Source organism: Anolis carolinensis, chromosome 2 (genome assembly GCF_035594765.1).
Source record: "Anolis carolinensis isolate JA03-04 chromosome 2, rAnoCar3.1.pri, whole genome shotgun sequence".
Lineage (NCBI taxonomy): Eukaryota > Metazoa > Chordata > Lepidosauria > Squamata > Dactyloidae > Anolis > Anolis carolinensis.
Window position 1 is genome coordinate 244,963,638 of NC_085842.1, and position 14,730 is coordinate 244,978,367.

A 14,730-nucleotide genomic window follows, 5' to 3' on the forward strand; every position below is an offset into this window, starting at 1 on the left:
AATTAAACTGTGACTCAAAATTTCAGATGTTGGATGATAGTGCCTGTTCATGCTGAATTCAACATTTTTTATCACACACTTGAGCGTAAGAGTAGAAAACCTGTGCCCTTCCAGACGTTGTCTATCAATCATCTTATTACCTGCAGCTGTCATAGAAAGTGGAAGGATATCTAAACTTGCAACACCTACAGAACTTCCGTCTCTGTTGTAGATCATCCATTTCTCTTCTCTGCATACTCTTCCTGTTCGTCTTTGTGAGCAAACTGCCAAGACTGCTTCTTGCAGTGGGCAAGGACATTGTGGAAAATAAGCCCATGTACTCCAGGGCTAAGCAACAGGACATATGACATTAACTTCCTATAACAGCAAGGATATTTGAAAGTTATGTAGTGAGAAGAAATTACAGTAGAGTCTCACTTATCCAACATAAACAAGCCAGCAGAATGTTGGATAAGTAAATATGTTGGATAATAAGGAGGGATTAAGGAAAAGCCTATTAAATGTCAAATTACCTTATGATTTTACAAATTAAGCACCCAAACATCATGTTATACAACAAATTTGACAGAAAAAGTAGTTCAATACAAAATAATGCTATGTAGTAATTACTGTATTTACAAATTTAGCACCAAAATATCATGATTTATTGAAAACATCGACTACAAAAATGCGTTGGATAATCCAGAACATTGGATAAGCGAGTGTTGGATAAGTGAGACTCTACTGTAATGCTAGCAAAGCTAAGAATGTCCTCTAGAAATTCAATTACAGTAAACCAGTGGTTCTCAACCTGCGGGTCCTCAGATGTTTTGCCTTCAACTTCCAGAAATCCTAACAGCTGGTAAACTGGCTGGGATTTCTGGGACCCATAGGTTGAGAACCACTGCAGTAGACCCTTCAGTTTTACTGAAGTTAGGGGCAAAGGACCTCTGTTAATGTTGGGGGGGGGGGGAAATAAAACCCATTACTGTATTTTTTTTTACCTGACAGACCATATCTCTATGAATCTTGAGGCCCTACAGGACAACTCTGTGATGGAAGCTGACCATAAAGAGTCACCCTGGAGAATCTAGATTCCTAGAGAGAACATACTAATCAAACCCATGAACAATCAAATCAGCAAAAGTTGCACTTACCAATGTAGAAGGCTGACTATATCTTGGAGGAGGAAAATGTACTTATAATGCATTATGGTTGGATCTGCACTGTCTTACTGGGTTTTTGGTGAAGTAACTTAAATGTTTTGTGCATAACACATTCAAATTACTTTTTAGCCTTGCTAGAAAACTCACATACCACTCTGATTGTTTTAAAGAAGTATTCAGCTGACAGGGTGGGTGATGTTCCTTAACAATTGCAGAGTCCAGGTGAAAGGGCTTAGACAGCTAAAAATGGCTCAGAAAGTAAACACTTACCTGTGCTGCAGCACTTACATAATCTTCAAATAGAAATAATGGTTTTATTTCCATTTCTTTCCAATTGATTAGTTACAGTTAATCAAATCAAGACCAAAGATCTCTGGTAAAATACATGAAATCATTTTGAGGCTAGAAATGGGAAAGAACCCAAATCTTTAAAAGCAAAAGACTGTGGGAAATAACCCACCCCCCATTCCAAGTACTATTTACATATCTGGATTCAATTTGTTAGACAGTTCCTTATGTCTACATCCCTAAGCATCACAATTTGCCTCTATGAGTGGGCAGGAGAATAAACAAAAACCACAAAGCAGTGTTGATCCAAGAAGAAAATGACTGATCACCTAGCTTTAAAAGGGGACTATAGGATGCAGCTCTCCCAAATTGCATCAACCTCTTCAAATCCCAGCACAAAATGTCTCAGTGGAAGCCTTGATAGGAGGTTGGCATATGTCCAGCATTCATTTCTTTCATATCTGCAAGCAAAGCTAATATAATTTTTAGAACAAGCATAAAACTGAAAAAGGAGATAAAATTTGCTTGTGGACTTCATTTTCTCAACTTCTCCACTTCTTCCTGTTTTTCTTCTTCTACCCTTTTGGCCCATCTGTGTTCCTGTTTTTATGCAGAAGGCATGAAATAAATTGGTAGTTTGCATTTACAAAACTACCATGATGCCGAAGGCTCTCCCAGGCAGTTAGAAATCAGATGTCAGGTTCACTGTGGGTTTGAGACACTGCAGAGGAAAATACCCATGGAAGGACTGTCTTGATTTTGATGAAAAAAATGTAGTAAGAGCCCAAGGGTCTACATAGCTCACCACAAGAGCCAATGTCTATGAGAAGTTTCCAAGAAAGAAGAATATATTACTGTACTCTTGCTCGTGTTCCCCAGCAACTGGTACCAAGAAACATCTGCCGCTGACATTGGAGGTAATATACAGCCATTATGAATAGTAGTCACTGGCACCCTTAAAGCTCCATGTGTTTATCCAATCTACTTTGAAAGCTATCCAAACAGGTATGCATCTAGTGGTAGTTAATGCCATAGGGCTATATGTAACATAGCTATACAAAGGGCTTGTAACATCTTAAGAGACTGAAAGAACCAATTTGGTAGCATCTGAAGAAATTGTCTACAAAAGCTTATGTGACGAACTTCATTCCTTCAGTATCTTAAGGTGTTGCAAGATTCCTTAGTATATTGATATTGTAGACCAGAACTTTTCAAACATTTAGCGTTGGTGACACACTTTGTAGACATGCATCATTTCATGACACAGTAATTCAGTTTTACTAGGAAAATGGAGGTTAAATCAACCCTTATAAGAGATACAGACATACACACATACATTGTAATAATGAAATGTTTGGGGACACAACAAATCCTATAAAAATCTTTCATTTTTATATATTTAAAATATAGGATTTATTGTTTTTCTTCACATAGATTCAGAGATTTCTAGTTGTGTTCACGCAACACACCTACACATTGCAATAAATGAGACAATTTGGAAAGCTCTGTTCGAGACTGACACAGCTATGTCTATGGAATTCAATTATTTGAGAACTTGTAGCATACCTAAACAAGGAAGGAAAAAGCACACTGAAGTATTTATGGACTATCTTTTGAAGCCACAGAAGTTACATTTTCCCACTCCTTTTACCAGTAGTGGTAAAAGAAAATGGATGCCACCTTTTCCCCCATTAGTTTTTATCATACTTTCCCTGCTCAAGAGGATGATGGACTTTCTCTTGATAGAGACTGATGTCTTGTGCAGATGATAGCCATGTAAACTGTAAAAGGCAACGTTGACAAATTGCTCTTAACAAAAAGCCCTAAAGCTCATTTTGTGAGTTAGTAACTTGTTCAAATAATTTATTTTCCTAACATAGGCAACTGCTTGGTAACACACCAACTTTTTTTTTTAAAAAAAAGGACTTGCAACACAAACAGAGGTTATTACCATGAATGATTTATTGGCAATGACTGAGGTAGCATATTGTGTAAGGCAACATGATGAACCAGCCCAGTTCCTCTGTATTTCTTGCATAAAAGGCATGTTTGTGGCAAAAAATACATATTTTATACGTATCTGTGAAAGCTTATTTTATACTTTGTATTCAAATACAATACCCATGGGAAGACTACCTGACTAAAAAGACACTAATATGGAATCATGATAACCAGTGGGAAAATGAACCAGGATTAATCTTCATATTTCTTTCTAGGATTTCTGGTTGTACATCAGTGCTCTCCCTAATGCATCCTTGTATGATGTTTTGTATTCACAAATATTTGAATATTAACTGAGGATTAGGAGGAACCGTGTGAACTGGGAATCCCTGTGTTTATGGGTTACAGTTGTTCCATATGCATTTTTCTGGTGATGTTCAGCCTACGTTCCTTTGTTGCAACAAACAAAGGTTCCACATGGAAGAAAAATTCCCACTACAAATTAATAAATGTATAAATGCATATGAAATGAAACATGCAGCCTTAGTATTTCATTACCAACATTTCCCCATTGCTATTACATCAAAATTTCTACCTGCACACAATTTCTGAACGTACAGACATCTATGCTGTTTTTGCTGCAAGAGACTGTGTGGCACCCCAATGACAAATACATTTTGTTATAATACAAGCAGCACGTACACGTGTCTTGTATATTATGCAAAATTAGCAAAGCTTAAAAGGGTTGTTTTTCCTGTTCTGGAGATCCTTAATTAGAGAATTTGGATAGGGATAAAAATGGGAAAAATTACTTATTGGAAATTTAGCCTAAGCCAGTGGTTCTAACATGTAGCTTTCCATATATTTTGGATTTCAGCTCATAGAAGCCCAAAGGAGAATTGTCAATGTGTGGGGATTGTGCAAACTCATGTCCAAAACATCATGTGAGTCAAAAGTTTAAAAGGTTCTGTTCTAGGTATATTGGAAATAGTCTATGTCTGTTTCTCAAAAGTCATGGACTGGTTTTTCCCATGGAAAAGAATGTCTTCCCCTCTTAGAATAGGATAAAACACGTTTTTCCCTTACATATATCCCTATGAGTAGACTGTCCCTAAAACACAAAAATTAAAAATGTCCTTCCTGGTTCAGAGCGGTCTTTCTGATCATGAGGACATGGTGGTGATGGTGGTGTGGAATGATTCACACCAACTTTGCTTTTCACTGTGCCTCCCTATAGCCATTACCTATTCTCTCAAATATCTGGAAATGACTTTGGAAGGCATGGGAAAGATAGAAAAACTTTGCTTCACATTTGGAACTCTTTAAAATAAGGGAATTAAGAAGGGACTGTGATTTTTTGAAAAATCAGGATTTATTCAAATGTGAGAAGAGGATCTTCTCATTGATTTTTTCCATCCTTTCCTCTCCACTCATGTGAAGGAAAAGAAGTTAAAGTATCCTGTTTAGTCCAAAGCTCCATAGTCTAAATTTCAGGAGGAAACTCACTTAGCAAACTGAAATCCAGCAGCTCTTCCTTCTCAGAACTTCACTAGGTTAGCAAAAGACATGATGAAGACTGTATCTGCACTAGTAGATATAACAACATGATGTCGGACTAGCTGCTATTGGTAGATCCTACAGAATGCTGGAGTTTTTAATTTAGTAGGAAACTTATAATTCCAATTAATTCACTATTCTCTTGAATGGAGCTATGGAAATTAAAGTGGTATCAAACTTCTATTCTTGGAGTATAGATACACTCGGGAGAAATTTCATGGAGTCTATTTCTCAAACTTTTAAATCTCATTGACCTGTGTGCCATGCTAAAGAAGGGAAGCCTAGTAGGAATAAATCTAAAATGAAGATGAAACTTGTCGGAGCAGTATAGAAGCTAAATAGATAGCATTGGGTGTTAAGTGGAATGCACAGTTGCCTTTTCTCTGGTAAAGTCAGAAGACTGACTCCATCTACCAGTTAGCTGATGACATCACTCAAATGTAGAGATATCTCTCAGAATGAACAACTGAGAAATCATCTTTTGACTTTTGTTAGTCTGGGGATATGTTTAGGCTTGATCTGTCATGATGCCTATGGCAACAGAATATAATGGTGATCTCACTGGTCACGCCAACCAACTAAAACTGTAGTGAAACAATCAGAGCCATGGTAATGGGCTCAGTACTGTTTCAGCAGAGACTGGCATCTCAAATGTTTGACGTAACCATATAGGACATTTCAAAGTGCTAAATAGTAAGGGACCATAATGCTCTTCATCTATAGAGTAGATGCATTCTAATATTTGTGAAGGAAACACCAATTAATAGAACATTAATAGTTATCCAAATTTAGGGGCAAATGATATATAACTTTCTTTCCATCTTACTATTATCAGGCCTAAACTTGTTATGACAAGGACAGTCTTGTCCTCTCAGTTTCTGTCTTATATTAGGCCCTATTCATGTGCACAGACTATGTAAGTTGGAAAGAAAGGAGAATAAATAACCAATTGTACAAACTGGACTTCACAAAAGACATGTATATGTATTATTAAAGACTTTCAGGTAACCCAAGGGGCAATACTGCATTTTCTGATCAAATATCTCCAAAGTAGCTAATATAATTCTAGTATCTTCACCTTCTCAAGAATACAACACCAAAAAGACTAACAGACAAAAGGCTTTTTTATAATAAGTACAAACATTAGAAGCTTCCTCCCCTAAAAACCTGCATTTTAACAAATACGTTACTTCTTTAATATTTTGTACAATCCAAAGGTGCACAGACTGGCATTCAAGCATTCGACGAAGGCATATGTCCATATCAAAACAGCAAAGTGATGTACTTGAGATAATAGTACATTTTAAAATCTCATCAAATAAATAAATTAGTTCACATTGTCTTCAGTGCTCATGTACACGTTAAATTTCTATTGTGTTCTTAGAGCCTGTTTCAGAAGTTCCAAATCTTTCCGTCGGCTAGTGTTCACTCTGGTGCAACCATATTCTTCCAACTGTAGAGGGATATATTTTTCTATATGACCCAGGCCCTGCCCCGCAGGACTGGTAAAGAGCTTTATCCAAGATGGTTTAAAGTTTCCTTTAAACCCCATAAAGCTAATGGACCCTGAAACAGAAAATCAGGACAGAGAGAGGAAAAGAGAGAGAATAGGAGAAATTTGTGTTACAGCACAAAATAGCCATAATCTACATTAAAAAAAAACAATGCAATGATCATACTACTGAAAATTTTTAAAAGTCTACAGTTAATTTGATTTTTAATGAATGCTTCAAACTTGTTACAAAACCGATTTATAACATCTTTAAAATGCAATTTCTTATAAACATAAATGTACTTTAATATGTAAAGGAAAACAAACCCAATCTTTGAAGACTTGCTGCTTTTGCTGCTCCCAGCGTCATCAGGGCTTGAGAAATGTTAAGGCTCTTTATATTCCCTCTGGTGCTCAATAGGACGATAGATCTGAGAGAAAGATAATCAGGAAGTAAGGGGATTGATAAGAGAAAAACACTGATTTACTATCACCAGTACATTTGTTGTTGTTGTTGTGTAAATTTAAATTGTTTCCGACCCTAAAGTGACCTGATCACAGGGCTTTCCTGGTGCGATTTGTTCAGAGGAGATTTGCCCCTGCCTTCTCTTGAGGCAGAGAATGTGTGACATGCCCAAGATCACCCAGTGGATTCCATGGCTGAGTGGGAAAGCTGGTCTCCAGAGTCATTGTTCAGTGCTCAATCACTATATCATGCCGGCTCTCTCACAAGTATGTATTGTGCTATACTATACTTTATAGTTTATACAATTTGCTATATTTTATACAGTATATAAAATATATACAGTAGAGTCTCACTTATCCAAGCTAAATGGGCCGGCAGAAGCTTGGATAAGCGAATATCTTGGATAATAAAGAGGGATTAAGGAAAAGCCTATTAAACATCAAATTAGGTTATGATTTTACAAATTAAGCACCAAAACTTCATGTTATACAACAAATTTGACAGAAAAAGTAATTCAATACGCAGTAATGTTATGTTGTAATTACTGTATTTACGAATTTAGCACCAAAATATCATGATATATTGAAAACACTGACTACAAAAATGGCTTGGATTATCCAGAGGCTTGAATAAGCGAGGCTTGGATAAGTGAGACTCTACTGTACTATATTTTAACAGCGCTCCATGAAGTCATGCCGGACACATGACCTTGGAGGTGTCTACAGACAATGCCGGCTCTTCAGCTTAGAAATTGAGATGAGCACCAACCCCCAGAGTTGGACACAATTAGGCTTCATGTCAGGGGAAAACCTTTACCTATATTTTATAGAATTGTATTTTATGTGCTAGATTCTGATAGAAAAGAATGATAAACATTAGAAATGTATTCAAATATTCAGATGTTTTGTGCAAGTTTCAAACATTATATATACATGGCAAATCCATCAGCTGCAAAGTATTATAACTGACTTTTATTAATCTTCACACAACATAAAACCTCCAAGTGTTTTGTGCTACAATTAAAACAATCAAATCATTGAAACATGTCTTGAAATATATTTTCTGTACCTCAGTTACGGCAGCTGCTGACTCTATTCCCTACCTTATGATTACACATTTTTTCTCATGTGACTATCCTACAATCATATTTTATTCAATGTGTTGTTGAAGGTTTTCATGGCCGGAATCACAGGGTTGTTGTGTGTTTTCCGGGGTATGGCCATGTTCCAGAAGTATTCTCTCCTGAAGTTTCGCCCACATCTATGGCAGGCATCCTCTGAGGATTCCTGCCATAGATGAGGGTGAAATGTCAGGAGAGAATACTTCTGGAACATGGCCATACAGTCCGGAAAACACACAACAACCCCATATTTTATTCAACTATCAGCAATAACCATTTGTTGTGTGGTTTCTGGGCAGTGTGGCCATGTTGTAGCAGCATTTTCTCCTGATGTTTTGCCTGCATCTGTGACTGGTATCTTCAAAAGATCCTCTGAAGATGCTAGCTAGATGCTAGAGCAGATGCTAGAACATGGCCATATAGCCTGGAAACCACACAACATCTCAGTGATTCCAGCTGTGAAAGCCTTTAACGTTTGTAATTTTTTTGTAAATTTTCAGTGGAAAATTCCATAATTTCAAATATAAAAGCAAACAGTTTTAGCTATGCACAGGAACAGCTAAAGTCCATTAACCAGTATTCCATGAAAAACATTTAACTAGTATGACAAAGTATCTTTGTACATTGTAAAATGTACAAATGTAAAATGCAAATACTCTAATGCAATGCTCCCAGAAAAAAATACAATTAACAAGCTGACTGGTTTATATTGTATTAATATACCTTTGGGGAATTTGAGTTTTTATATAATCTTCGAGGTTCTGGATGTTTGCTTCTGTGAAAAATGTTTCTTTTGTTACTCTTCCAGCACAGGCATCAATGACCACAGTGAGCACACCCACACCTTTCAATGGAAACTTATCACCATTGACCTGAAATGAGAGGCATCATAAATCACTCTCTCCCTTCTCTTGCAGCAGTAATTTGTGAATACAATAATGGGTTGTTACTAGAGGTTTTCCGGCATTTATCATCATTTTGGTACAAATGGCAGTAATTCCTTTCTGGCAAAAAACCAATTTGCTATAAATTTGTCTTTTTCTTAAAAACAAGATATGGCCCTCACTGTTGATGATTCCCATGACCCTCAAGGATCTTGGGTCAGACCCTTTCTGTTCTTTTCATGTTACTGAAACCACAGTCAGGTAAACATGCCGGTACATCGAATACTCTATGAGCCTTGAGATGGGTGGTGATCCATTTATTACAAAGCTCTAACCTTTTTATTTAGCTTTACACTGCCTTTGAAAGATCTATCCAGCTTAGGAAGCCCCTTTAATTAGTTCTTCAGGGACCTTAATTGACATTTAAGCACGGGCTGGGTGGGGGGGGGGGGATGGACCACAATTCAACTGTTAACTTGCTTTTTTTATTCTTAAAGATTCAAAAGCCTTTACTGGTCCACTGACACAATGTATGCATTAAACTATAGGACATACATATAACTCCTAGACAAGCTCTGGTGGATGCCTTCATTCTTTCACTTCCAAGTTTCCAACTTGTCCCAAAGTCGAAAGTTGCGACATGTCAAGAATGAATAATACTTCACCACATTCAATCCATCATAGCTAAAGTAAATATCAAAATCAAACTGCTGCTTCTTTTCTAATCATAGCTGTACAGGTACAGTATGACTCCCATATCAACAGAACCGATATAAGTGGTTTCATTTATCCACAATTTCACTTATTCATTAAGCCTTCTTGCACAAGCTATACCCTCTTCTCGGTACCTCCTTATCCTTTTGAAAACAATAGGAATGACTATTAGCCACGGTTTCATGCATCCATGTGAAGTCTGTGAAGTATCTCCCACAGATATGGGGTTCATACTGTATTAACAAAGCATGTACTTGTTGGAAGCCTCTCTCTCTCAAAACTGGGTAAGGGTGGGCAGAGCCATACAGTAACTTCTTCTGGAGGAATGGCAGAATCAGGAGGGGATAACCCAAAGGATGGTCACAACATTGACTATAGATAGAGGTCAACCCCTTCAGAGCCAGTTTCTGGGTGGTGTGAAGGGTTTATAATGGCAACAGAGAAGAAGAACGTCCTGAAAGTTCCTCCAGTAGAATGCTGGACTGAGCCCAGACTTATGGAAAAAGGCCACATACAAATATGCAGCAATTAGTAATTAGTAAAGAAATTCTACCCCCTTTAACAGAAACATTTAAATATTGGTTAAACACTCCGCTCATAAAGACTTTATCTTTTTAAACACCTAAATAGATGATGAAGGGAGAGTGCTACAACATTGTCAAAACTGGTATTCTTGCATAAAGGAAAAAGAAAGGTTTGTGATACAGACAAAGCAAAAGGACACTTACTGAGATGAAAGATTCTTGGTTCCTTTCTAATTCTATCTTATCTGGGCACTGTATTTTCACAAGGAGGTAGGTTTTATCAGGATTGTTGCTAAATACCATCTGAATAGGAAGGGTACAGATCATGTTATGAAAGCAGAGGTAATTTCACAGCGCTTCTTACAATTGATACATAAGATTGCTGTAGCTATCACTCTGAAGATGTTATATTAAAAACTGGAAAAGGAAAAAGACAAGTCTATGCATATCCATAATATTAACAGGCCAAAGAGTATATCTTATATTGCTTTTAGTGCACAGAAAAGTTATTAAGGTCTCATTGTATTGTTAGTCCTCACTAAGTACATGGAACTTGTGTAAGAGTTTACTTATCAAATTATTAGTGATTCAATGGGTCTAGCCTAGCTGAGACTAATAATTAGATTTGAGCCAATAATCTCTGACCCTCCTATGAAAGGATAAAATGTAAGCTTCTAAAACATGAGGAAAATTGGGAAAAACTATTAGAGGCATAAACAGAGAAATACCAGAGATTCTATTAAATCTTGTACCATTTTCCCATGTCTGCAACTATCTTGTTAACAAGGTAGAAAACCTTGGAAGAAGGGCCAGAGCAAAATATTTGGCTGCTTGAAGCAGATAACAAGGCGGCACTCCTTCAAATTCCATGTACTATAGCCACCTAAATGGGATGCTTAGACTGGATGGGACGGGGCCCTTCACAGCAGCTATATTATTTATTTATTTACAACATTTATACCCCGCCCTTCTCACCTGAGGGGACTCAGGGCAGCTTACAAAAATTGGCAAAATTTAATGCCCAATAATTCAATCATAAAAACAAAACAATATAAACAGTAGCTATAGTAGCTAATTTAGACAAAAAAAGTCAGCTGTTTAGAAAAAGCTCAGTGACATACATAGTTTTGTTTGCCATAGGAAAAGCCTGAAGGTAAAGACAAGAACTAGGCACATACACTAGTTACTGTGCATTTTCTCACCTGAGAAGAGCCACATTTTTGACAAGAACTGGTCATTTTTGTGGGCATCCTTTTTACAACTGTTGGCTTCTGAAAATACTTTGGATAAGCTTTCATCAAGCAGTTACTAACAGGCCATGACTGAAAACTGGCCTGAATCTTGACTCTTTCGCATCCCTGAGATGAACAGTAACTGTGGCCATCCCTGTGATATTTGGCTTGAAGGAACAAAAACAGCAACCTGTGCACAAATGCAGAAATGGGGTGGGGAGAATACAAAACAAAAACACACATTATTGCAAAACTGGTTGATAGTTAGTTCCACTGTTGTTTATTTTGCACAACTCCCCTCAAACATTTTTAAAGAAATCTGCTACGTTCCTGAGGCAATTCTCCAGTTGGACTGTGTTAATGATGAATTGTGCCGATCCTAAGGGGTCTCATTATCTTCCCCCATTATCCACACGAATGGCAGTTTGATTGTGGAGCAATGTAGTTCCAATATGGAAAGCAAGTTTGTTAAATATTTGTGATTTGACTTCAAGTCATTTCCAACCTCTAGTGGCAAGATTGCTTCAGAGGGGTTTTTTGCCTTTTCCTTCCTCTGAGGCTAAGAGAGTTTAATTTTCCCAAAGTCAGCCAGTGGGTTTCCATGACCAAGTAGGGATTCAGACTCTGTTCTCCAAAGTCCTAATCCAACACTTAAACCACTACAGTGGCTCCCACTATCAAATATTACAGATGCTAAAAGATTACCCACCTGGGCCTGAAACAGTTGGTCTCAGGGAGGAAAAAATAAGGCAAAATTGCCCTTTAATTCTTTATGAATAAAAATTAAGGGAAAAATAGAGGTGGAAGACAATTAAATTAATTATGGTAAGAAGTGTGAACAACCCCTGAGTTTTAGTAATTCCCCATCTTGATTGTGCTTCAAATGCCTCAAACTAATAAGAAAACAAAATAAGCATTTCCAGCCTCAAAGTATGCATGAAGCCACCAGAAGAGATTTTGAAAAGTTAGATTTCTTTTGTGGGAGGACATCTGCAAATGAACGTCTGACATGCATAACAAGATAAGCAGAAGGAATTATTGAAAAAGAAGGGGGGTGGGGAAAGAACCATCTACAATTATTCCCCTGCATAAATCACATCATTTGGAATGGTTGCTTTGCAGATTGATGCAGTAAGTAGGCAGGATTTGATTTTTAGAGGGGTGGGCATATTCTGGGGGGGGGGGGCACACTGCAGCTTCCATTTTGGGTGACCAGATGTAATGTTGCATCACTCTTGGTGCTGCTTGAGTTTCAGTGTGTTGTTAGAGGGTGAAGAACCCTCAAAATAACATTTTCAGACACTGCAGAGATATTGTTTGTTTGGCTTTTTGGGGGATGGTAAAATTCTTGGGGGGGGGGGGTTTCATGACACTGGTGAAAAATCTGTGTGCATCACAAAGGGCACACTGGATCACTTGTCCCAACAAAAATGGCATAGAGAGTGGTGAATGCCATGTTCTGAGAAAGCTGAGCCCCATGCAAAAATGTCGTAAGATGGATGACACAATTAATTGGCGAACAGACACTTCAATTTTTCCGAGTACTCAGAACAGCCTCCATCATAACAGTAACCTTTGGGAAAATGACAACTTGATAAACTACCGCATTCATAATGATGAATCATGGAAATTGCTCTTAGAATCACATTAATGATAAACTGTAACTCTTTACTCCCAAAGAACCAAGACAATCTGTTTATAAAGATAATATTAAACTCAGCTATAATTCTATAGTATAGTGTTATTTTATAGTAAATTATCTACCCAGTGCTGTTATCAAAATAAAATATTTTTTCTGTTCGGCTCTTCTGTAGTTCTGCCATTGAAGATACAGGAACATAGTCTTCCACATTATGATAAGCAGATGCCTGCCTTTGGAATACATCAAAGGTTACTTGAAAAGAGGTTTCTGGTGGGTAACAGAGGCCAACTTGAATCCAGTCATTCCTGAAAGCAGAGCAAGACAAAAACATTATAATTCACTTGTGCCACAAGCGTTTTCATTTATGGGTACTACTATTACTACTCTTCTTTATCACAGTCCTACACAGTACTAAAATCTTTCTAATACTGAATCACAGTCACTCTGAGCACAATCTTGCAAAAGTGACTAAAAGTTCCCTGTTCACAGATGAGATACAAACTGTAAGTGAATGAATGAAGTTCACCAACTATTGTCTGAGATATAATATAAACAATATACTTTGCTGCAATACCAAAATATACTTAATAACAATTCCTGTTCTGCACTCTGGTAGCTGAATAAGGACATAATTCAATGTGTTGTAGGTTTTCATGTTTAGAATCACTGGGTTGCTGTGAGTTTTTCAGGCTGTTCCAGTAGCATTCTCTCCCGACGCTTCACCTGTATCTATGGCAGGCATCTTCAGAGATTGTGAGTCAAAAAAACCCACAGCAACCTAAGGACATAGTTCTTATTCTTTTTCCACAAACCACACTAACATAAATGGGGTGGAATGGGCACAAGAGTTTTTAGTGTGGCTTATGCACAATATCTTTCACGTGGAATTGCCCCCCCCCCCTTAAATAACCTAGCTTTTCCTTAAAATCACAATATCTATCTTTTAGGATTAATCTAACCAATTATAATGTGTAGTACAATCAGCAGACACATCCACATACAATGGCAAGTCAGAAAGAATTCCGGAGAACCACAGGTTAACATTCATGAACTACATTTTCATGCCAATGATCTGTATATTTCAACTTAGCACCTTCTCCTAATGAAAGAACTAAGCTAACAACTGAATGCTTAAGATGTTACTCAAACCAATGTTCTTATTTAATTTATATCCCTCCTGATATGCAAGGAACTCAGGGGAGCATACAAGACTTCTTTTGGCTTGGACAGGATGCAGCAAACCATGAGATAACAGCCTAAACTTTAAAGTCCTTGTGGGAGAGGCCTGGGAGGAGTAAATAGACTATATGTACAAACTTAGTGCTTATGAACACCAAACCAGAATTCTCTGGAACACTTGCTGTTTGGATATAAACACACTACATGGGTCCTATTCTATCACACAACAACAGATTTTCTTTGAAAGAAAACTGGATGTTGAATAGCAACATACCTGTTGAAGTTAATGAGGTAAAGGAATGTTGTTTGTGGGGCCTGTCCATTCCAATGTATTGTATAGCCCTTCTGAAGCATCACAACTGGCTGGTATTGCTGGAAGTCAGCTTTCTGATTATTAATGCCTCGTAACACCATAGGGCTTGAAGGATATTCATCCCGCACCATAGTCATGGTGAGATTCTGTGGATTTCGTGTCTGGATATATACCTAAAACACATAGGGGGAAAAAACATGAAAACCCAAAGTATAGATTATGACTTTCTTGAG

The 14,730-nt window shown here is 37.4% G+C and overlaps 1 protein-coding gene across 2 annotated transcripts in view; it reads right to left on the reverse strand.

Moving 5' to 3' along the window:
• Nucleotides 1-3,377: 3,377 nt before the first annotated feature.
• cemip2 (cell migration inducing hyaluronidase 2) overlaps nucleotides 3,378-14,730 on the reverse strand; it is an 81,704-nt gene continuing 70,351 nt past the window's right edge. For both annotated transcript variants that reach the window (XM_062971991.1, XM_003216483.4), the window contains exons 18-24: nucleotides 14,459-14,670; nucleotides 13,128-13,310; nucleotides 11,334-11,553; nucleotides 10,336-10,434; nucleotides 8,733-8,881; nucleotides 6,751-6,854; nucleotides 3,378-6,497 (exon numbers count right to left, since the gene is read on the reverse strand). In XM_062971991.1, coding sequence (XP_062828061.1) covers nucleotides 6,301-6,497; nucleotides 6,751-6,854; nucleotides 8,733-8,881; nucleotides 10,336-10,434; nucleotides 11,334-11,553; nucleotides 13,128-13,310; nucleotides 14,459-14,670 — 1,164 coding nt within the window. In that variant the 3' untranslated portion in view covers nucleotides 3,378-6,300. The remainder of the gene's footprint in view (nucleotides 6,498-6,750; nucleotides 6,855-8,732; nucleotides 8,882-10,335; nucleotides 10,435-11,333; nucleotides 11,554-13,127; nucleotides 13,311-14,458; nucleotides 14,671-14,730) is intronic.